Here is a 23711-nt window from a genome sequence, read left to right as displayed (position 1 = left end):
ATGGATGACAGTAGAGTCCGTAGAAGCTGTGAGGATCATTGCTATAAGGGTGTAAAATTTTTGTCAGAAACAAAGGTTCAATGTACGCGTGACCGAAACCCATGGCTTGGAACAATGTCGGTTTCCTTCCGTATTTAATGCTTACGAAGAACTCTGCGCCTTCACAGCTTTGTACCTCTTGCAGCACTTTTGTTGCAGCTAGTTGCCGCTGCATAGTTGTATACCGTAACAAAGAGATAATCACTTTGGTTCTCTTTCCTTTGAACTTTATTTCCTTTCCGCTTTTACCTTTCTAGCTGTTTCGGACGTCTAGAAGCGCCATGTGAACCTCACAACACAGGTTTGACGTCAGAGGCTGTTACTCGCAGATTGTACTCTCTACTGCTGACAAAGGGTCCCCATATATAAAACCTCCGCGCGGGCACAGACTCCAAAAAGTTATACGACGACTTGTATGCTCACCTGTGGACGTCTTTTAAAATACTCCTTGGCGCCCCTCCTTCTGCTGCAGCATCAACTTCATGAAAGGAGACAAGCCACTGAACAAGGATTCAGCCGTATACCGCATGGTCCTGGAGGAAGACAAGCACCCAAAAGGTGATGAGAGCGACCTGATCAGTGTGTCCGAAACGCGGACGCAATCGCTCGCCTTCCGCAAGCTGCTGGCCGCGCTCGGCGATGACGATGACTGCCTGCGCTCCTCGCATGACGTCACAGGTTTGTGCGTTCCACGCATGAATTGCCCGTCCACTTAACATGTGACTTGCACGTTTCTCAACAAGGCAAAAACTTCGCGCTGCCTTCTGGCGAGAGTTCTCAATGAAATGTAATAAGGGGCTGAGATCAGTAGTTGCTAGTGCATAAGAATGTTCAAAACGTTTGTGGCAGATTTTGTGCCCCCCTCCCTAAGTTTAGAGCAGAAAGCTCTTTGCTTACTTCAGGGACAGGACCTTTGAGGGAAGCGCTAGAAAGCATAGTCGGTACTGGAAAATTACTTGCGATCGTAAATTCGTTGAACGATAAACATTGACATTTTTCGTCCTCAAGATTCTAGTTGCATCCTTAGTGTTGCACTCTTTCTGTTTATAGCCGCACTCACGCACAATAGTAACGTAACTTAATGTAACTTAATTTTATCATGGCGACCACCTGTACATCTGTGGTAGGGGTGCCCACTGGCACAAATGTATTCCGAAACAAAGGAGTGTTGTCGTAACGCCTACGTGTCCTGAAACATTTTCCAAGCAATTGTCATATATGTCGATTCTTCTAATATTTACATGAGTGACTGAACATAGGATCCACCATGGTAACCACCCTTTTTATTTCTTTTTTGTACGGCAGTTGCACCAAGGTTAAAGCAAGACATACAGGGAAAGAAATATTTTGCGAACCGCTACGAAAACTAAATTAGCCTTCAAACTTATTGCAAATCGCCTTTCCTTACGTGATATCTATTTATAACATTAGTGCAAAGGCGTGTTCTAGGTACCTGCATTCTGAAATCTTGTACGCTGTAGCTTGCGAAAGGAGGTACATTGCGCGGCTTTCAGGAACTTTCTGAATTTGCGCTGCGATCATGTCGTACTTGCGATGCTTGCTGACTTGCGTCTTTTGAATCGACAGCGCTGCTTCTGGTGGTTTTTATTAAGAAAGAGAAATCCTGAAATACAGCTTCAGCCTCCGGCTCTGTCAAGTCAACGGAAGAAAAAATAAAGGAAGTGTCATCGTGTTGGTAATATTCGGTGTGGCGAGTGTGTAGCTTGCTTTACCTGCACAGCTCGAAACGTGCGACCGCATGATTTGCATCTTTTTGTCCTGCATGACTTCCTGACACTGTCTCTTTCAAGGCGAAAAATAACTGAGCTTGCAACGCACGCTGTTTGCAAAAGCTTCATATCTTAAGCAAACTCTGTGACAAAATCCCTTTTAGTTAGGGTGAAATATTGGTGCAGACTGAAGCGATGTGGCGAAGGCTCCGGGTAGGCTGCTCCGGGCTTTCACTTTGCATTTTCTTTCTTCATGCGTGCCCAGCTTTCTGGACGCCTGTATGGATACCTTCAACATGTGATGCCTTTGCTTCTCAGTTGGCGTACTTCCATGTGAACACGAAAAAATTACCGTGTGGTGTTCGTGGTCATGTGCGAATGAGCGAGATGATGCACGTCCGTGTGTGTTGTTTCGTAGCTAATAACACCAGTAGAGAATAATCGCTCTATTCCTTTCCTGAAGAGAAAAAAAATATCTCGTGGCAGGCCGAAGGTAAGTCTCAGAAGTTTACTTTTAGAGGCTAGACGCCTTAACAGGGTTGTCGTTTGTTTTTATTTTTGCACGTTAGCGGCCAAGTCGCCGCATTCATGGGGGACTCAGTCGTAAATAAGTGCCGAACTTTGAAATTGGCGGTTAGCGAGCACAAGTTTGTTGTTCATACCCAGAAATGCTGGGCAAGAGCGTTTAAACGAAAGTCTCTTCTGGTTGAACAATTTTTATCCTGTCTTAAAATTTCACTATAACAGTCAATATGTCTGCAGATCTCTCGTGCGGCTACTAACGTTTTTTTTTTCTTTCGCTATTAACGTTTTCGCTATCATCAAAGATGATCTTCATTGGTTTGCTATGGAAGTTTTAACAACTAAATGCGACCACAGGACACACGTTAAAAGATATTTCTCCGCGTCGAAGATTGGGTCACTCCCTTCATTATTTCCTTAACACACATATTCGACAGCTGCCGCAATTAAAACTAATGTCCGAGAAAGCTGCACTTGTTGCTGCCTTGTCTTGTGAAGTTCATAAGATTTTCGTTTTAAAAAAATTGTAGCTCCGCAATTTCGTTTAATTTTTTTTTTAATGTGAGTCTATAGCGTAGATACTGCGTACGCATCTCGCCACAGCTGAGAGAATCTCGATGTAAATAACTAAATAATTAGAAGCTGCAATCTGCAGCTGAATAACAAGTAAAATGTCAATAGGAAAAATCGCTTCCAGGTCAGGAATACGGGCGAGGAATATTTAAGTCTGCACAGCCAAACTGTTCGCTCTCGAATCCACCAAAAATGCCTACCGTGAATTGGTTGCTAGCGGCTCATAGAGTCAGTGCCACGCCGCTGTAGCGTTTCCTCGTGACGAACTACAGTAAAACAGCATCACAGTAACGGTGCGTTGGGTTGCTAGCAATTGCGTCTCACCCGTGTTGCAAACGCGCGACGATTGGCGGCGAGGCTGTTGTCAATCTAATCGAACATGTCAAGGGCCCAGAGAAACAACAGACCTCGGTCAGTTCATCTGAGCGCTGCTCATTACCTCGACGTGTATGGGGCTTTCGCTAGCTTGCTTAGGTCGCCACTGGCTACTAGCTGATGTGACTTTCTCCTATGCCCAGAGTGCACGTGGCGGCAATATAATACTGGACGTCAGGACGAGTGCATTTTAGTCTAGTAACGTGCATGTGGTCTTGTAACGCGAGTCCGAAATTTCCGAAAGTTCTGCTGTCGCATATATTAGACAGTGTATTCGGCATCCGTTGATAACTGAACTCCGTACGAGTCTCACTGGCTCGCTACGCTACTGTGCCCTAACCGAACGTCTCGTTTTTTTTTTTTTTTTTTTTTTTCTTTTTTTTTTTTTTTTGCCGTTTGCTGCTGTAGCCAAAAACAACTTTAGAAATGCGCCCATGCAAAGTCAACCGATAGCAGTACGGACGACACATGCTTAAATGTGTGGAAGTTTAGATTAAATGCCAAGTATATCTGAAAGATCATAATCTTGGATTACTCTGGCATTGAGCCAAATAACTGAACTGGCATTCAACTGAAAAAGAGAAGACAGTGAAGTAGCGAAGATGAAAAGTGCGTCCCTTGTTCAGGTTTTCAGAATAAGCAATCACTGGACATACGCACGAAGCGAACATTTCAGGATGACTTCTTCAGCGTTTAGGTATACGCTTGCGTAACACAGGAGTGATGCATGCTCTATCGCCGCTCTGGAATAAGCTGCCGACCGCAAAGAGCGTATACTGCCTTCTTTCATGGTCGTTGCCCCGTGATTGCAGATTGGCGTGACCCTATAGCCCCTTGAAAACCATTCATGCCCTCCTTACGGACTCGTCTACATCTTAATCGTCTTCGCCTGTCTTCATTTGACACAAGGTGTCTTTAGCAGCTCTAAGCTGGTCGGTTTACAAGTAACCACTGTACCTCGAAAACGCTTGCAGTGCAAAGCATTCGATAGGCCTAACCTGCCTTTTGCCGTGCTGCCCTCGCTGCAGACTACGGGAGCGGCGGCAGCAGCAGCCCGGCTCTGGGCGGGCCTCCGCCTGCTGCGGTCACCCCAAGCAGCCCGACGCCTTCGCCGATGGTCAATCTGCGCCACGTGGAGGCCCCCAAGACGGCTCCCGCGCCGCCTCCAGGGCAGTCCAACACTACTGTGGGCGCCCCCAACACGTGCGCCGACTGCGGAAGGCTCATTGTGTACGTCCTGCCCGTGTGTACGCGCGTGCCAGCCACGCCCACGGATGCTGTAGATGCGGATTATATATACATGTATAGGAAGCAAAGTAGACCAGAGGAAGGCTGTACGCTCGCCTTACGCGGCACGCATCAAACGAAGGGCGGTGGTGCAGCCTGCCGCCTTTACGCTTGTCACTCGGGAGATCGTCGTCCTGGCGCGTGTCGCTGCTCCCCTCCCCTTCCTCCTATTGCGCTTCCTGCTGCCGGCCCCTCAGCCTCTTCCGTTGATGACCCCTCGCCGCGCCGGATTCATGAATTAAAGAAAGCGCGGTGGCCGCCCGTGAGTGATTTCTAGGGGCGTTCAGCATCGAGAGCATTTTAGAAAGGCGGCGACTGACGCTCACGGAAACATCGCGGCCAGCGAAAAGGGAGTCCGCACCAACTCAAAAATCGCCACGATAACGGAGTACACGTTGAGAGGGGCTGACACCGGAATTAAGTTGAGCTTTGAACAGAGGGGCAGGATAGGAACTTGGGAGCAGTTTGTTTCACATATCGGAAATATCAGAATGAACGCCTTATGCAGAGTGAATTCATTTCACGCACAAATTTTCTGCTATTATTTTGATTCCAACAAGCGACGAATGCGCAAGCCGATAGTGGCTACGCTTTATTTCTCGAAAACTGAGCTTGCTAAGCGTATGAAAGAATTTCTATATAGTATCGTGGTGTATAGACTTAACACCGTAACACATTGCTAGCCCCAAGTGCGCCACTGTTGTCTAATTATCTCTATTCGCGATAAGTTCTTGAAAGTATAGATTCTTAGCACTAGTACCTGCTGCTAAACTTATAAAAGAATCCGTTTCACTGTGATATGGCTGTGCGTAGTTTGTAATTCAGAAGCGAAATGCCTGCTTTTATAGCTTAGGGTACAAACGGCACGAACGTGATTGTTTTCTTTCTTTTTCTTTGTGTTTGTGCAGAGGCGTCTTTGTTCGCATCAAGGATCGCGCCCTGCACGCCGAATGCTTCCGCTGCGCCACCTGCGGAACTTCTCTTAAGAACATGGGTATGCGGTTTGGTTCCTGAGTAATAACGTACTCGCACGTTTTGGTCTTGTAGCAGAGGTTACTTGCCTGACTCCTGTAACCTTTCCATTTCAAACAACTGTCCCACACTTGAGTTTAGAATCTTTTATTGCAGATATTGTCTTGAAATGTAATTTTAGCCCTTGACCGCAATCTTTTCTAGCGAGAGATACGTAACAGCTCAAAAAAAAAAAAAAAAAATGTTACGATTCTCTTGTGTTATAAAAACTTATAATCATGAGATTATAAAGATTGCACCACATACCTAAAACTATGTCTGCCGGAAAATAAAATAGAATGAATCGAAGTAGCTTTGCCGTGCGGTGTAATTTTGGTGTCCAAACTATAAGATATAACATTTACGTTGAAGAGTTAGGTTGGCAGCCTCACTAATGCCGTAGGGAGTAGCATGGAACTAATTTGGACCGCCTATATTTTTTAAGAAGCATTGAAATCTAGGCGCACTGCCGTACTTCAAATAACTCCCCCCTCCCATATATGGTTGACATGGCCTGGAATATCTTGCCTAGATCTCCATGCAGGGCGGCTGCATGCCCTATTGGCTCTGGGACTCTTCAGCTAGCTTAATTCTGGCACTTGGACCAGCCTGTCACGAGTCGAGCAAGTAATAAAGAAAACAGCGATAGTCCGGAGGTTTCTCTGTTATCCATAGCTATTTTTACTGCCTTTGCCATAAAATAACCAACTTATGTACTACTGGAAACAGACACTACAGCCTGGCTACTTTCGGCAGAAACTGTGCGTAGAAGCTACGTCCTGTCGGACTCCTTTTAGTAAACGACGATTTTAAAGGGACGCTGTGGACAAATTGAAATCAATCTATATTGATTGATCTCAGCATTACCAAAAAAAAAAGAAAAAAAGAACGCAACTTTCGCTGACTGAAACGAAGCTCTTCTAAGTTATCAGAGTAAGAAAAGAAGAAAAAAAAAGCGCCGTCGTCAACGGCCGACTTCGCAAATACACTGCTGTGCGTTCTGCAAATTTCAACCAGGATCTCTGAGCCTTCGTGACTTCGTGGCCTGGGTTCTAGAGTGTGACTGTTGCCTAAAGTGAGTGTACTCACTTTAGAACACAGGTCACGAAGTTCTTGTTGGTCTACATGTCATAAGTTTTATCAAGCGGCAGGAAAGTAGTGAATTGCGTTCATTTTCTTTTCTCCAATAATCCTTGACCGCGGGTCTTAAGCAGATTGCATATTCTTTGATTTCTCTAAAGCGTTCGACAAGGTCTCTCGCGAGCTTGTGTTCCTTAAATTGAGTAACCTTAACACAGACCCTACAGTACTTACATGGCTGCACCGCTTTCTTTCTAACCGTTCACAATATGTAACGGCAAAAATTATAGAGGGCACTTTGGAAGGCTAAAGTGCGATGAGGCGAAGGCCATTATAGCGCTGTGGATCGTAGCACGGCACCTCTATCTCCCTCTCTTCTTTCACTCCCACCTTCCTGCCTTCCTTTACGACGTGGTACATGTGTCCGCGGATATTTTGTGACGAATACTGCGCCTTCTCTATCCTGTAAATCCATTTCAAACGCTGCTGATGCCTGCTGTGCTAACGCCTCTTAAGCATCTGGGTCGGCTTCTGTTTGCTGTGTTGTGCGGCGTTCGAGGAAACGCCAAATAAAAGGCGCCGCACGGACGCCTGGATCTGACGCCCGGAGGGGTCAGCTTCGTATACGCATGAATCTCCTGGTGACGTCATGGCATCTCGAGACGGTATATCGCGCGCCCCTTGTCGAACACAACCAGCATTTCAATGCACGCATCAAAGTTCACCGGCTTTCTATAATTTGTTTACAGGAAAGGAAAGGCGCTGTGTTTATCACTCGAGGAATCCCGCTATCATCCTCACGGTAGACAAGGGGAATTATGAAAAGCGTTTCACTATCCAGGCGTGGCGCAGTTGGTAAAGCGCTATGTTGGGGATCCAAGGGATGAAGGTTCGATTCCCGGTGTTGACAAGGTTTATGACTTTGTTTTTAACTCGCTCTCGAAAGCGTGACACCTCGGCTGACAACATTCTGTCGACAACGATGAGGCATTAAGTGTTTTCGCCTTAAAAAACGTTGACTCACATTAGGTGCCTGTCCGTTCTGGCGTAAGGTAGAAAGTTGGGCGAGTTGGTACAGAGACACGATTGGAATAACGCACTGCGCTAAAAAAAAAAAAGACGAATACTAAACACGTAATGAAGAGGACAGGCGTAGACTCACAACTAAAGTTATTTGAACAAATAGAATAAATATATACAGAACACCAGGCACACCTGAGCGAAACTGAAAGACAGTAAAAAAAAAAAAAAAAAAAATCCCCTGCATCACATTTTATGTTTTATCAAGATATAAAAATTCACAATCTGCAAGGGAGACAGAAGGCTGGCTGATACACCTATCACTTTGCACCTAGTGCGTTATTATGCGTTGTTATGGCTTACTGGCTAAAATTTCTTCTTGAATTAACCTTTCTGCTGATGACTGTGTTGTTTACCGTGAAATTATTGATGATAATGATGTATTTTGCTTTCAATGTGACATAACGAGGTTCTCAATTTGTGTGTGCCCATTTCTCATATACCAAATCCGTGTAATACTTATCACATTAACAATGTTTCTCTTGACACTGTGTTATCTTATAAATAGCTTGGTGTTTACGTTTCTACTAACCTGTCCTGGAAAACTCACGTTGCCTACATTATATATAACGCCAAGAGCATGCTTGGGTATCCTCGAAGGAATTTCTCTCGTTCATTCAGTTCATTAAAATTATTGTTTTATAGAACTCTGGTACGCTCAAAATTAGAATATTCAGCATCTGTATGGAGCACAGGCATTGATTCACTTGTTTCCAATTTGAAAGCTGTGCAGAACCGCGCCTGTCGTTTCATACTTCATAACTATCACAGGACAATAATGTAACTGCCATGAAATCAAGCTGATGCCTTCCACTTCGATCTCACCTCAGGTCACGATCGTCATTATACTTTTTTCATAACATTTACTACAACAGCTATCTTAAAGACAGGTTATTAACAAGATCATCTTACATATCGGCACGCATTGATCACCACCATTAAGTTGGGGTTCCATCTTGTCACACAACATGTTTTGGCGAGTCCCTCTTACCCATAATTTGTGACAGTTGGAATCACCTTCCCCATAATATTGTTGGTATGTCAGATAAAAACGCTTTTCGATAAGCTAAGGCTTCCCTTTGAATGTTTGTATGTTTGTAACTATGACAGTATTAGCCTTTTACTCCCTTAAATATGTGCTGTAATCTATCCCCACTATATTCTGGACGTATTGTCTTCTTTATTTGTGGCTATTTTTATATACTAGATTTTTTTTTTCTCTTTCTCATTGCTGTATATATTTTACTCTTACATATCCCAACTCCCTTCTATAATGTCCTCGGGCCGTGAGGGCAAAATAAATAAATAAATAAATAAATAAATAAATAAATAAATAAATAAATAAATAAATAAATAAATAAATAAATAAATAAATAAATAAATAAATAAATAAATAAATAAATAAATAAATAAATAAATCTGCTTTTTTTTTGCCGGAGATAAACCCACATAACTGGACAGAGCCACACAATATATTTTCTGGCTGACAATGAAAATGAGAGACGGTAATCCTCCAACGTCCGTTTCGAGAGATTGAACATCATCAACTCGTGAAAGTAGCTCCAAGTGAGGTTGACAGCCGCCCCCACAGAGCAGATGATTAGTGGACAGAGTGGCTTCTTAAACATGACTGAATGGCTTTCTCATTTGGTTGATATCTAGGTTACTTCAACATCAAAGACAAGCTCTATTGCGACATCCACGCAAAGCAGGCGGCCCGCCACATTGCGCCGGGGAGCAACCTGGAACCTGTGCCTGTTCCCCCGTAAGTAGTTTGCGCGAATGCAGCGCATTACTTAAACGCCAGCGGCAAACTGAGGGTCAGATAGAAAACTGCATGTGCTGCTAGAATGTGGGGCGATAAAACGATACGGCCAGAGCTTGCGCTAGCGGCACTCGATTGCTTTAAAGATTACGAGCACTAGGAGCAGAAAAGTTCGCCTGCCTCAGGCAAGCCAGGATAAATTGGTTTTCTTTAACTACTTTAGTTTTGAAATCTTAGCTATTCCTAATGGCGAACTTTCACCCAAAAAGCATGGCTGTACCAAAGACAGAGTGGGGCTGGGTCTAATGTGACTTATAATGCTTGGATTAGCGGTTGCAACGGACATTTTGCTGACTGCGATCCCTGACTGCATCGCCCGTTTGTTGCAGTTTTTGGTTGAACAGTGAAGGGGTAGATGGCGCTACGTAGCTTGCTAAATTGAGACATCTTACCGAAAAGGAAACAAGATATACAAAATTGGGAATGAATCAAGCGATGGCTTCTCTTCTGTGTTGCTTACAGTTATGTGTGGGTCTTTTTTCTCTCCGTTAATCCGAGTATGAGAAGGACCAAAAAGCACGGCAAAGTCTTGGCACAGAGTGATTCTGCGTTGACTAGTGTCACATGCAAGCAGATATCTAATAATAAATAACCACATACACTGCTGCTTGAAAGGTGTCAAAATGCACAGAATGGAAAGCCAATGTTTTCTGGTTCTAAGAATTGGTGTATAAAAATGAAAAACATAAAAAATCGAAAATTTAACGAGTAAAAAAACAAACATCGTCTGTGTGCGTGAAACGCTATCGCGTCATACCCTTAACGGAGAAGCTTAAGTGTCACAGCAATTTTTCTTCCTGTTCTGAATTTACGTACTGCCATGGGGTGTCGATTATTTGTACTGCTCTCATTTTGGGAGTGGATGCGAGTTCTGATTCAGCTTCCATAAACTGCGACTGCTGGCGCTCCTTTACGCTGTCGTTGTCAATTGCCCAGCGCGAACTTCCCTTGGTCCTCGCTATGCAGAGGTGGCCACATCCCGCAGGGAGTACCGCTGGCTCCGGCGCCCGTGCCCGCCCCGGCGCCAGCCGTCGTACCCGTGGCTCCGAGGGCTCCAGCCGGAGCCGTCTCGCCGCAGGCTCCGCTCTACACCCCGCCGGCGCCCAAGTACACTCCCGCTGCCGCTCCGTACACGCCGACCCAGGTGGCACCGGCTCACTCGCCGGTCGCGGCGGCTCCGCTGGCCGACCAGCCACCACCGCCCCCCGACAGCCCCGGCATCTGCTACGATTCCCCCGTTGCCATGGGCGTGAGTAACCTCCGCAAAGTCTTCCAGAACTAGGAAAACACGCAGACTCGCGCGTCGCCGCTTCCGCTCACCGCGGCCGCCACACCGACGGGAAGTCAAGCCCTGCACGCGCTCGGTTCAGGACTCGCGCGTCTCGAGCGCCGCCCCATTCTATCGCGGCCCGGTGGGCAAGGTACGGGACGGCTGCCTCCGTCGGTCAGCAGCGGCCGTGTCGAGGCGTGGTGTGACTGTGCTGTTTAGGGATGCTTTCGCGTAGCTTTCTGCGTAGGTACTCCCCGGGCCATGCACCCGACTGAGATGAGTAGACCGGGGCACTATGAAGGGATGAAGAGCATTCTCAGACTTATCTCCTCTTGGGCTTGCAGCTGTAACTGATCTTTCTTGCACTGACCTCACTCTTTCTTGGGAGGTTGCTTCTGCTTCACGTGCTCTCTCGTCATGCTAGGAAAAAAAAAAAAAAACCGCGCATTTGTACCCAATGTTACAGGTAGCTTGCCTCTTCATTCGTTACCTGTCACTTGTCGCAAAGTGGCTTATATTGCATTTCATCGGGAAATCACCCAGTATACTATCGTTAAATAAAAAAAAAAAAGCAGCCCGAACATCGAACACGACGTTCCTACCCTTACGTTCTATGACTAGAGCAATAGGTTGTTTAACCAAAATGGGTGAAGATAAAGCAACTAGTTTTTCTCTCAAAAACAATTGCTCTCGGACATTGCTTTAAGTGTTAACCACTCGTAGCAGTGGTGTTGTTCAGCTAACATTTGCTCGCAGGATGATGAGAGTGCTTCCTTTTATGACGGTAGCAGCTTGGTGCATCTATGGCCTGAAAACCGGTAGCCACGCGACGAGGAAACGCGTTATGTTTTTTTTTTTTTTTTTTTTTTTTTTTTTTTTTTTTACGGTAAAATCAAAAATTGCTGCGGCGCCTTTGGTAGCAGTGGTATGAGAAACGGTACCTCAACAGCAATCAGGATCGATGTCTCACTCATTACGCGTATCCATCCTTTGCTTCGGAGCGCTATATTGCCGTTTTCTTGGCACATTTCTTTCCTGTCTTTTTCATGTGATGTTGAACTGTACACGCCGCACATGTCTGTGTTCTGGACATTTGGGCGATGTGTGTGATAATGCTTTCTTTTCTTTTATATTTTTTAGAGTAGAAAATTATGTTCTGCCGTACGTATCGTATATGCCACCCGAGTGCTAAATGTTTGCATATTTCTCAGGATTCTTGCAATGTCAAGTGTCAGAAGAGTACCTGGAAAATACTCAAAGCTTATTGTATTTGTTTACGTTATTCAACGTACCAATACTACCAAAGAAATAAATGTTAAGAAATGCTGTCATAGAGTGGTGACTACTGTGAGATCACTAGTTAGAAGGCACAAGTTTCTCGTTCACTCAAGTATGAAGTACTACTCGCATTCATCTTTCAGTTTCGTAATCTCTAGATGTTCTTTTGAGTTTTGTGTTGTAAACAGAAACGGTAGCCCGACAAGTTCGTGCAGTCAGAGTTCTAGTCTTCTATGTTGGTTACGTACCGCCGCTCTACGCGTGGTTGGAAAACAATGTGCGATAGAAATTAGCAATCTCCTCACGGCTTTTATTTCAGCCCGAGATCCGACTGCTTGGCTCCTGTGTGTCTCGTGTATGTCCACTGTATGCTGTTCGTTTCAGCGTCACAATAGTCGCGTAAAAGAGCTTTTTCTACTCAAAATGTTTCTGTAGCGGACACATTTTACTTTGATGAGCGTCGCGGTCTTGCGCGAAGTGTGTACACCGTGGAAATAACTTGCTGGACCGCACTACGATGCTCAAAGAGGAGTGTTAAGAACGATCATTTTCGCTGTGTTGTCCATCGTGTGTTGAAATGCTTTTCAAATAAAGTGCAGAGAAACCAACAAAAACCAGTTTGGCCACCTTGGGTTCTGTTTATTTTTTTGTGGTCGTCACGTGCACGATCGAGACTAACCACGTATAACCGATGCACGACGGGATGAGCAGCCGGAAATGCCCGCTCTTAACGCTCCTCACGGCCTCACGATGATGCCTCTGGTCGCGATCTTGCAGCGCGCGGTGTCTCTGCACAGGCGCGCTTGTGGGATGCACGCGGCTGTAGCGACCGACGCTCCGTGGTCTGCTCGGATATCGTGTAGTCGTAGTGTTATAGCGTGCACGGCTTCGAGAGAGAGTGCGCTTCGACGCGCTGCTCCTTGCTGCCTGGCTATGGGCTGGCCACGCCGCCGCCTGACTGTGCTGCCTGAGCCTAACCCGTGTTCCTATTGTGCAGTGTGTCCATCAGCCTCTCCTGTTGCTGCTCACTTTCTTTCGCTGTTTGGTACAGATATGCTCGCCTGCTGGATGTCTGTATTCCGCGTATTCATAGTCGGCACTATGGAGCCCTGTAAGGCAGCGCCTTTGGATGCATAGGGGGCCGAGTGTAATACACACAGACAAATGCGGTGTGCCGTACATGCTGCTGCTCCTCAGTTCACGGGTTGCTCGCTGCTTCTTATCTTGCCTCTTGTTAAATGTGGCATTTAGGTGCGCATTTAACGGATTCATGATAATCATGAAGAGCAGAGTAATTTTTTTGTGCCGCTGTAAATGGGCAGATGTCCATTGGGAAAACGTTATAACTTATTGGATAGCAATGCTAACAAGGCGGAACTGCTCATATTTGTTGTATCCCGTGTCTAAACCAATTCAGCGCGTATTTCGTGGCAACTAATGCAACTACTAATGTGCCTTTCAATTTAGTTTCACTTTCTTTGCAATTCTGAGAACTTATCCCTCTTGTGCACATCATCAGTCTTTCCATGACGGAAACCAGATTAAAAGAAAGCGCTGAATTTACCGGCATTGCTGCGTCCCGATACGTTCTCGAAAGTTTAAATCGGGCAGCAGACACGGACTCTTACTGAACATACATACATACATACATACATACATACATACATACATACATACATACATACATACATACATACATACATACATACATACATACATACATACATACATACATACATACATACATACATACATACATACATACATACATACATACATACATGCATCCATACATACATACATACATACATACATACATACATACATACATACATGCATTCATGCATACATACATACATACATACATATACACACATACACACATACACATACATACATACATACATAAATACATACATACATACATACATACATACATACATACATACATACATACATACATACATACATACATACATACATACATACATACATACATACATACATACATACATACCTACACACACATACATGCATGCATGCATACTACATACATACATACATACATACATACATACATACATACATACATACATACATACATACATACATACATACATACATACATACATACATACATACACACACCGCATACACATGCGCACGCATCCACTGTATGCATAAATACAAATATCCACATTCATAATTTTCACATGTGCAGAGATGCCCGCGGGCTCACCGATATAGTTTCTATAAGCAGTGTTGCAGTGCACTTGCCGGAGTACCGGAGTAGATCATGGATCTCATAGCAGGAATACGTAACACTCACGGAGGCCAGCCAACACGCTTTAGAAACTGCCGTGCAACCGCGTAGTCTGAAAGCAACATGAACTCTTGGGGAATGTGACACGTTCGCTTATATAGCCTTGCGGTTGGAGCATACATCGACTTCACCTTATACGCTTGCTCAGCCGTACCCGCAGGTTGGTAACCTCCGCTTCACTCGAACTGGGCGCAGGGGCGGATGCGGTAGACCAAATATTTTTCACGAAGACTACATGCGTCGATACGACAAGAATTTAGCAGGAGCGCAGAAGTGCGAACGCAGAAAGAAAACAAAAAACGAACAAAAAAGTGTATTGTCGCATGGTACTAGCAGCTCCTACACATTGCGGCGTGAATCGTAACGGCAATGCTTTACGAGTGGTGCGTGTACTGCATGCGAGCTTATGTTGACTTGCACATTTGAACACCCCTGCATCTTGCTGAGTTTGTCGCTTTGGTCTCTTTTTTTTTTTCTGCGGCGCTTCTGTTGTTCCCTGGACAGCGGTCTGATTTCCGCCAGGCGCCATCGCATTCTCCCGTGGCGGGTTCTAAGCCACTGACTCCGCAGGTAAGGCGTTCCAATTTGCTGTCAACTTGATTGGGAACCGATAAAAAAATTAAACAATGTTTCTGTTTTCTACCACAGCGTTACTGCCTCAGAGATCAAGAAAAATAAATCAGAACAGAAGAACGAGCATGTCAAATCTTAGTCACAGTGGTTGTTCATTACAGAGTTATCCCTAACCCTCTTCTATATTTAGCACGACGCTGAAACTGCGCACGTGTAAGGATATTTTGCTCTGCAATTATGTGGAAATGCGTAATTCTGAATTAATAACGCGCGTTATTTGATGTTTGCTCAAAACATGCGAGTTGTGAAAATAGACTCAATGGACTACAAGCCGTCCTCAAGTTTCTTCACATAAAATACTACACATGAAAGGAAACTTTCGATGAGACGAAGAGGCTTTTCGGGATGATTCCTCATCTTATATTGTAGTTAAGACCTGCTATAGTGAATTCAAATGTGGTGGGACGTCCGTGGAAGCTCCTCCAGTTAGAGGGAAACGCCAACCCACTATATCATGCAGAATGCAGCATTCAACGAATTGATGCCACCATTTTGCAAAATCATGGCATGCCCATTACAGGTCTATCTCAAAATGTTGACATTAATGCGGGATTCGCAGAAATACAGAATCATTCTAGATCATCTGTACGGACAGCCTTTGTCAAAAGTGTAGAGCCCAGGGTATCTGCTTCTCAACCATGTAGTAGTGCTGATTTAGCATTAGTGGAAGTCCTTCCCATTGGACTGGATAGGACAAAAAAAAAAAAAAAAGTCTTACCATCAAGAGATTCGGAGCACTGGAAATGCATTACTAGCCGCACGAAGTGGCTCAGAAGCAGACCCCCTGAGCTCTACACTTCTGACAAAGACTGTACATAAAGTATCCGCTCGCTGCTCTCCTCGACTGCTTACGCCCTCCTAGAAGCAGGAATGAGCATGCTCCAAGGCTTTGTTGACGATGGGGCGTGGAAACAGAAGGCCTTTTTCAACAGATCGATCATGCAAGGCAATCCAGAGTTTAGAGCTCAGTTGGCGCGGTGCAAGCATCTCGACTCATCGCTCTCAAAAAAAGAAGAAAGCACGTGTCCAATCTTCGCAGGCAAAGTCATTCTCGCTCTCTTGCGATACATACGTGGAAGGGTCTCGATATATTTCCTAGCAATGAATACCACGGGTAATGCAGCTTATTATGCTTCACCGCTGCGTAAGTAGTGTATGGCCATCAATATAAAGACAGGCGAAATGCTCACCAAAGGTGTCCATTTTCTAAAAACAAACCCAAGTTTACAGCTCTCACTATGGTAGGACGGGAGTACGCCGCGATAGTTTTGAAATTCTATCGCATCCCTCGCATTCGCCCGCCCTTGCACCATTGGACTTTCATTGTTTAAAACAACGAAGTAATTCTTGGTGGGCACGCATAATCTGGAGACGAGACTCTGGTTCCTAAAGTTAATTTACAAAGCAACTAGTCGATTTCTACAGGCGAAGGCTTCTTCGTATGTGTGTCTGGGTGACACTTATGCTGTCATCATATACCTCCAAATAACCCGGTCCGGTGCTAGCAGCATCCATTTCATCCCCACAGTCTCTTTTCCGCCGACCTTTTTCCGCCCCTGCTAAGCTTGCGTTTCATTGGAATCCAGCCACACCCTTAGAGGCAACCGATATTCTTGCGTTCGTGCCCATGTACAGAGGTATTAATAAATGTGCTAAGTGTCGTTGTTCTCAGTGCATATTACGTGGAAAAGCGTCCCTTGTAAGCATGAATTCACTCACGTACTCTGGAAAATCGGTGCGCGCGCGCGCACGCACGCGCGCGCGCGCGCACACACACACACACACACACACACACACACACACACACACACACACACACACACACACACACACACACACACACACACACACACACACACACACACACACACACACACACACACACACACACACACACACACACACACACACACACACACACACACACACACACACACACACACACACACACACACACACACACACACACACACACACACACACACACACACACACACACACACACACACACACACACACACACACACACACACACACACACACACACACACGTGCGTACGTGTTATTTTTTGCACATATATGCTCATAAATCTGCATACAAGGTTCAAGTAACAGACATGTAAGGCGATAGTACAGTGTAGAAAACGTTGCTGCTGCATTGCTTAAGATGCATGGCACCAGGGGAACTCCATATCCTCGGCGTGCTTGAATTATGCTACTTTCATCACTTGAAGTTTTCTGAACTTCGGCAGTGACAATGGGATCCTCCGTAGCCTTATGAATAACAAATCAGAATACGAACATATCGCAACAAAGGAAGGCAACCAGTTTAAAGCGCGATCATGGCATTTGGCGCTAAGTGAGAAAGTAATTATTCATGACACGTGAACACGCATCTTAGCAGCTTTCTTTTTTTTTTTTTTTGTACTCGCAAATCATTGTTAGCATTAACCTCCTTCTGAACGGCTGTAAAAGAGCAGTTGCAGATACTGCACGATGTTTTGTTGTTAAGCCTTATATCATGTCCTTCAGAAATCTGACGTACCTCTTCAAAGAGCTAAGGCTGATCGTCTAATGATGTAGCGATAACGACAACAAAAGAAAGCAAGAGGAGAAAGTGACTCTGCGCGCTCAGTTACTGACACTGCGTTTCCTGTGTGCTTGCCTGACAGTCAGCGAAGACGACTCCACCTTTCGGTGGCGTGACACCGCTGCATCCGGTGACAGCTCCCGTGGCTGACGCGCACCGTCCAGTACCAGGTAAGAGACGATAAAAATAAAAAAGGGAAAACTAAGTGGCAAAACAGCCTTCGCTTGCTGTGTTCGCCTGTTGTCTGGAGAGAGCCTCCCCAGTTGAGAAGATCACTTTTAAAGCGATATCGTTACATGCTCTGTTCACTGAAAATCCCGCGTCGGCGGCCATCCGTCGGCGTTGGAGTTAAGAGCGAAAAATTCCGGGTGAGGTGCTGGCAGGCGGTAGCTGACATGGCCGAACACTAACTGTGTGTAATGTTGCCTGACATTAGAAGGCGCTGCCAACTCGGACCTCTCCTTTCATATGGGAGGGTCATATCGGAATCAGCCTGCCAGGACATTTGCATTCACATTACTTCTAGGCCACGCAGGCACGTTCATACAGCTCGGTTAAAGCGGGGCTTCAGATGTAGGCTGGTACCCTACGCTTTCGCGTCATACCCTTAAAGGCGGAGCTTAAGTGGGTCTGATATCATCTTTCGCTTATTCGAAATTGTGTGAATTTGAGGTGAACGGTAATGAGCGACGTGATTGTCGGGCAACTCCACACAAAAGGAAATTCCCTAGCTCATGCTGTAGATCTTGCGACTTGCGAGGTACATATATGCTTGGACAACTGTGCAGCGAGGCGAGAATTTCCCTGGTTTAGTCTAGTGGGTTTTGCTCGTCAGTTTGCCAGCTTCAAGATCTTTTTGCACTGCTAATGCTACCAGGCAAACTGCCTCCTCGGGTTTTGTGCCGCAGCACCCCGCTTCATATAAGTCAGCATAGGTCAACTGGTTTGTTGTGTTCTAGGCGACCAGCTATTTTTAAGCTGCAGAATTATATATTGATTTATTCATCATTACTTTAGAAAAACGCTGTAATCATATAAGGTAAGACAGAGCCCAAAGTCAGACTCTTCCTGCACCACTAATGTATCGCAGGTAATGCTGGAGTCAATAAACTTAATAAAGGCGAATGCAGTTTACGGCTGCCCTAAGTAGAGGGATGAGCATATTGTGCTTTTTGTTTTTAAAGATCCCGCCGCCAAATAGTATCATGCATCTTAACGCGCACATCCTGGTTGTTCCATGGGTCGCCATAAACAAACGGATAATAAGCATTCAAATGGTCAGTGTCCGTTAAACCTCTCACTACGCCGCGATGACCCGCTTTCGTCATCTTTTTCTCAAGTGAGAAGTTGAACAGCATGGTGGAGCACATCAGGCTCAGCTTGGAGTAAGTAATATGACGCCATGATAACATTGCTTTTTTATTTGTTGTTATAGATTTTACAGTTACCGAGATGGCTGTGTGTTAGCATATAAGAACGCACTTATGTCGAGTGCTTTTTAGAAGGTCCAAAATTTTAGGACAAGGGTAACTGTCTTTAGGTTTACCCTGGGGCTATATTGGGGGCTGCGGTGGACGCCAGGTATGAGGCAGAATGCTTCAGTTTGTTTGCAAAACAAAATACTTACTCTTTCCCATTTTATTTTGGGGGTATGTTGTGTTTACAGAATTGGAGCTCGTCCTCCAAATAGTATCGGCAAGGAAAAAAAATCATAAAATTGTAGCGCGCGTTCCAAAGCCCACAAACGTCACCTTGATGGTTTCACAAAACAACAGAGCGCATGTGACGTAGATCGCTCCGCCCATAGGTTTCGTCACTCAACGGGTATGACCTGAGAGCCAGACGGCCTTACGGCGGTTCGTGGTCAATTTTGGTTCGGCCGTGGCCTCGTTGATAGTTGCCGCGTCGGTGCACAGTGCTCACTGTCATTTTGCTAGCAATCCGGCCCTCAAAGCGCACATTGGCAGAGCGGTCTACGCCGTACGCGCCAGCTGGCGCAGTGTCACGATGTGAAGACACCTATCAGGCTGACACCTCTGGACGTTCTAACGCACGCTACATTTTTTTTTAATGAATTTGTTTTTTCTTACCTGTGCTTTTTGGAGGGCGAGCTCGAATTCCGCAAATACAACAGATGCATAGAAATAAAATTAGAGAGTTAATTTATTTTGTTAGCGAACTAATTGAAACACCCTGCCTTTTATTTGATGTCAGCCGTAGGCCCTAATGTAGCCCTAGCGATAAAATAAATCTAAAATTTGGACTTAAAAAAATCATCATGTTTATGGCTTCAATGCTTTCAATCCTACTGCCGAGTTTAGTGCCACGCGACTTCCCTGTTCTGGAGTGTAGCGTAAAAAACATAGCCATGCATCTTTGCTAAATATGCAGTGGAGCTAACTTGACTGAAACGTGCAAATTGTTTGGGATGCGGAAGATGGCGGCAGTTTGCATGCCTTTGGCCGTCAAAGTGTTTTGTTTTCATGTGTGACAGGAAAGCAGCAATTCGAAAAGAAAACCCATTCTAACGAAAAAAAAAAAAAATACGCGTGTGTTCGGATCAACTTCCAGCGCTAAAATGATTTTATAACTTTAATTTTTAAGTCTACACTGCAACCAAGTTTAGCTCAGCATGTTGCTAAATCTTTTTTCTTTTCTTTTTTTTTTTTTGCTACAATTGCACCGTGACGTTATAACGGCGTGGCTTTCAGTGTGACCTGCTGTGGCTAGAGAGCTAACAGCACGTTTGTCTGATATGACGTTTGTAGTGACGGATGGGGTGATTTGCAGTGTCGCTAACAACATGCATGGGCTGATGCACGCAGCAAACACAGAGCCCACGACGCCTTACACAAACGGCATCGGCAACGGACACGCGCAGGAAGAACCAGAGCTCGAAGACGTCCTGGAATGTTAGTAGACATTTTTTTGTACCCTTTCACACCAAGTGCCTGCATGCACTAATACATTCGCAATCAAATAACGTACAGCACAAGGTCGTAGATTCTGTGAAGTTGCTTACTTCCCCTCAGCTCTTACCTTTGGTGTCTGCTGTGGAATTCGGAGCGCTGAAAGAGATTCAGTGAAACTGCAAGCAAGAACACAGTGGTGTTAAATTAGGAAAGGACGATGATAGAAAAGCCAATTTATCAATCGCTGGTGTAAGCTTTAGAAAAGGTATTCAAACCTCTTGAAGCGTAAGGAGTCGGACAGCGTGATCCTGTTCTCTCAGATTCCTGAAAGCATGTAAAAGTATGAATGCTTTCGAAATGATGGTTGGTGTCAGGCTCAGCATTCCTTTGCTTAGTATTCTCTGGCTACATATTTAATCATAAAAAAATGCAATTATGAAATTTTACCTTTTATATATACCGATTCCAACGACGTTTAGGCTATTCCGACATCGAGTGCCAGGTTTCCTCTAAAACAGCGCCACCTATAGCTGCAGTAAATCTAAATTTTATGCGGGGATAATAATGAAATTAGAGGCATTTGTGTGCTTTGGTCCCATGGCGCAGCGGGCTAGCATGACATTTCCGACGTGAAGTGTCAGCTTTTAGACCTCTTTCAAAGGCAAAATAGTGTTTAGAAAGCTGGGAGTCGAGTTCTGAGGCTTAATCAGAGTTCGCGGGGCTGGGTCTTTGAGGGAACGAAATTACGCCATGCTCGCACAGCGCACTCTATTCGGCCCAAAACACGCGAGTAAGTTCACGCCACTCAGCCCCAACGACGCCATGTGAATTTGAGGCACGGCGGGAAAAAAAAGACAAAAAAAAAAAAAACAGAATGAAACCGCTGTGCTGCACAGACTTTTGCAGTATTACATATGGGTGTATGAAAATTTAAGCCTTTCCGCAAACAGAGCGGTATTCGACCGCGAAACGACAGCGCGTTCCCGGGCCCGCGCATCGGGGCGGGGCAATGTTGTAGAAGTGGAAAACACTGTCTCGCAGTCTCGGGTCCTAGCTGCCCGTGACAGAGAGCGGCTAGCGGGGTGACGGGATCGCGTTTCGCACCTAGGAGAGACTTCGCTTTGGGCCGTGCAGGTGATCATTGTTAATATACAAGTTTGTCCGCGTAATTTAGCACTTAAGATTACGCAGAAAGCCTAACTTTCGGTTCCATGCCAGATACATTCGTGTCCACACTCGCGAAAAAATCATATGCATGGTTCACGCCTTCTTCAGTCTTCCTCTTCCGACTTCTTTCTGACCCCTTCTATCCTAAATGTTCCGCTCCGTATGCCACAACTTCAGGGCAGTTCATTTCCTCCTCTAATGTCTCCCCCATTCATTGCCTTCCATTCGCACCTCTCCGTACAGTGCTTGGCTATCGTCCGCGAATTTGCAAGGTCAGTTTGCCATGGTTAACCAGGCGAATGGTGTAGTGTGCGCTTGGTCTGCGTTCAATAAAAAAAAAAACGACTTTCTCCCTCATAAATGTGGAATGAGTGTTTTTATACCATTATTATATAATGCAATAGATGCGCCGCGCACGTTCAAAGATTGTGGTTCGAAACTATAATACAAAAAAAGAAGAGAAGACAGAATGCAGATTTCTTGTACTTGGCAGAAGTTATTCTTAGATTTACTTCTGTATAAAATAGAAAATACAAAACAAAATGAATGAAGGTGTACAAACCACGTTTAGAAGTAGAACGTCTCTGTGTGTGCCTAGCAGGGCCAGGCTTGCACCTAAACAGAGAGATAACTGAGGCTCTACGAGGAGGAAGAAACACAGGGGCACCAAGCGCAGTGCTTCTTAGCACGTGTTCATTTCCATTATTTCAGCTGCAAGAAACAATCTGGCAACTGTCACTGAGAGTTACGTCCCTAATACGTTACGTCCCTAATAGAGATGCTACGTCCCTAATAGCGGCGAGAATAATGAGTATGTACGTGAACTGAAAAGGTTATGAAAAGATCCACCGTAAAAAAACGTCAAATCGTTTCTTCAGGGCCCATTTATCCTCCATTGTGTGCATAGCATACAAGATACCGCTTGCAGATGTGAGCACGCTTGTCTAGAGAGTAGGAGCGGTGTGCCGGGGGACAAATGATCTGAAACATTATCGCGGGTGTTTTGGTGCGGCTCTAGACTTTTGCATTGGCCACTGGTGTAGCTGTGCATCTGGGCTTGATAGCAAGAATCGCCTGTGAAAATCGCTACTTGCAATAAATAAACTTTTCCATTTGTTGCCCCACCATCCACAGTCGGAGCGCTCTAGGTGAGCCTGCTCACGCCTGTACTCTCCGCTATGAGCTTGAGGCACTGCATACATTATTAAAGCGAACTGAACAAGGGTTGAGGAGGTGCCTCAGTTCACAAGCCAAGCGAACTTCTGGGCAGAGCGATTATCACTTGCAGAGTTTAAATGCGCTTTTGCTTCCGAAGAGGAAAACAAAGTGATGGAGAGAAAGAGGGAAGGAGGAAGAGGGAGGTAGGGTAAGGGCAAAAAGTTAAAGAATGTTTCTCTGGGTCTGAATTTATATGAATCTGGAACCCGTGGTCTTGTCACCTCCCTCCCTTCACCGCTTTTCTTCCTCGGAAGCAAAAATGCTTTTACACCCTGCAAGTATTGATCGCGCTGCCCAGAAGAAAAGTCCCCTTGTCAAAACGCAGGCTTGGCTTGCGAACTGAGGCTACCCCTCAACGCTTGTTCAGTTCTTTTTCATACTGTGTAGCTACCTTCCTCCTCTCGTTCTACCCTGCGTACGTTGTTGGTAGACGTGTTTTTGACTAGTGGCCTTTGAATTGACTTGCATCATTCATAACTCGCGTTCACGAAGAAACCATAATGTTCTTGTTGATAACTACGGCCTCGAGGTTCAAACAGCAGTATGCAAAAGCAAAGCATTGAGGATAAAAGCATCGAAGAATCTTAAGTTGGGATAAAGCCAGGCTTGTTTCTGATCGTCATAACTTTCGGTCCAGTGACAGAGCTATCTCCGGAGGTAATACAGTTCATTGGACATTACTCGCTTAATCTAAAAACCTATAGGCCTCTGTTTCAATCTAAATAGCAGCAGCGTTAGCTTGTATGCGTGTACTCTTTTTGCAAAACTGGTGCACAAGACGCGGTCTTTGGTTGGTCT

At 45.2% G+C, this 23711-nt stretch overlaps 1 protein-coding gene and 1 long non-coding RNA gene across 4 annotated transcripts in view; one reads left to right on the top strand and one right to left on the bottom strand.

Moving 5' to 3' along the window:
* Nucleotides 1-4376, bottom strand: part of LOC146203882 (uncharacterized) — a 29688-nt gene extending 25312 nt beyond the window's left edge. For both annotated transcript variants that reach the window (XR_014703924.1, XR_014703923.1), the window contains exons 1-2: nt 4238-4376; nt 463-572 (exon numbers count right to left, since the gene is read on the bottom strand). This is a non-coding gene — a long non-coding RNA (uncharacterized LOC146203882). The remainder of the gene's footprint in view (nt 1-462; nt 573-4237) is intronic.
* The window catches only part of Zasp52 (Z band alternatively spliced PDZ-motif protein 52), a 94375-nt gene that overhangs the window by 49927 nt on the left and 20737 nt on the right, over nt 1-23711 (top strand). Inside the window, exons 5-12 of one of the 2 annotated variants that reach the window (XM_084588955.1) lie at nt 512-597; nt 4268-4469; nt 5435-5520; nt 9360-9462; nt 10489-10771; nt 14898-14963; nt 17699-17786; nt 20442-20528. In XM_084588955.1, the coding sequence (XP_084445081.1) occupies nt 512-597; nt 4268-4469; nt 5435-5520; nt 9360-9462; nt 10489-10771; nt 14898-14963; nt 17699-17786; nt 20442-20528 (1001 nt within the window). Of the gene's footprint in view, nt 1-511; nt 718-4267; nt 4470-5434; nt 5521-9359; nt 9463-10488; nt 10772-14897; nt 14964-17698; nt 17787-20441; nt 20529-23711 lie in introns of both variants that reach the window. The other variant, XM_084588954.1, reaches the window with a different exon arrangement.

The sequence above is a fragment of the Amblyomma maculatum genome, chromosome 1, assembly GCF_055883805.1.
Source record: "Amblyomma maculatum isolate TAMU_Amacu chromosome 1, ASM5588380v1, whole genome shotgun sequence".
Classification (NCBI taxonomy): Eukaryota; Metazoa; Arthropoda; class Arachnida; order Ixodida; family Ixodidae; genus Amblyomma; species Amblyomma maculatum.
Note: the sequence above shows the minus strand (reverse complement) of the source record. Positions and strands in the feature narration are given on the sequence as shown.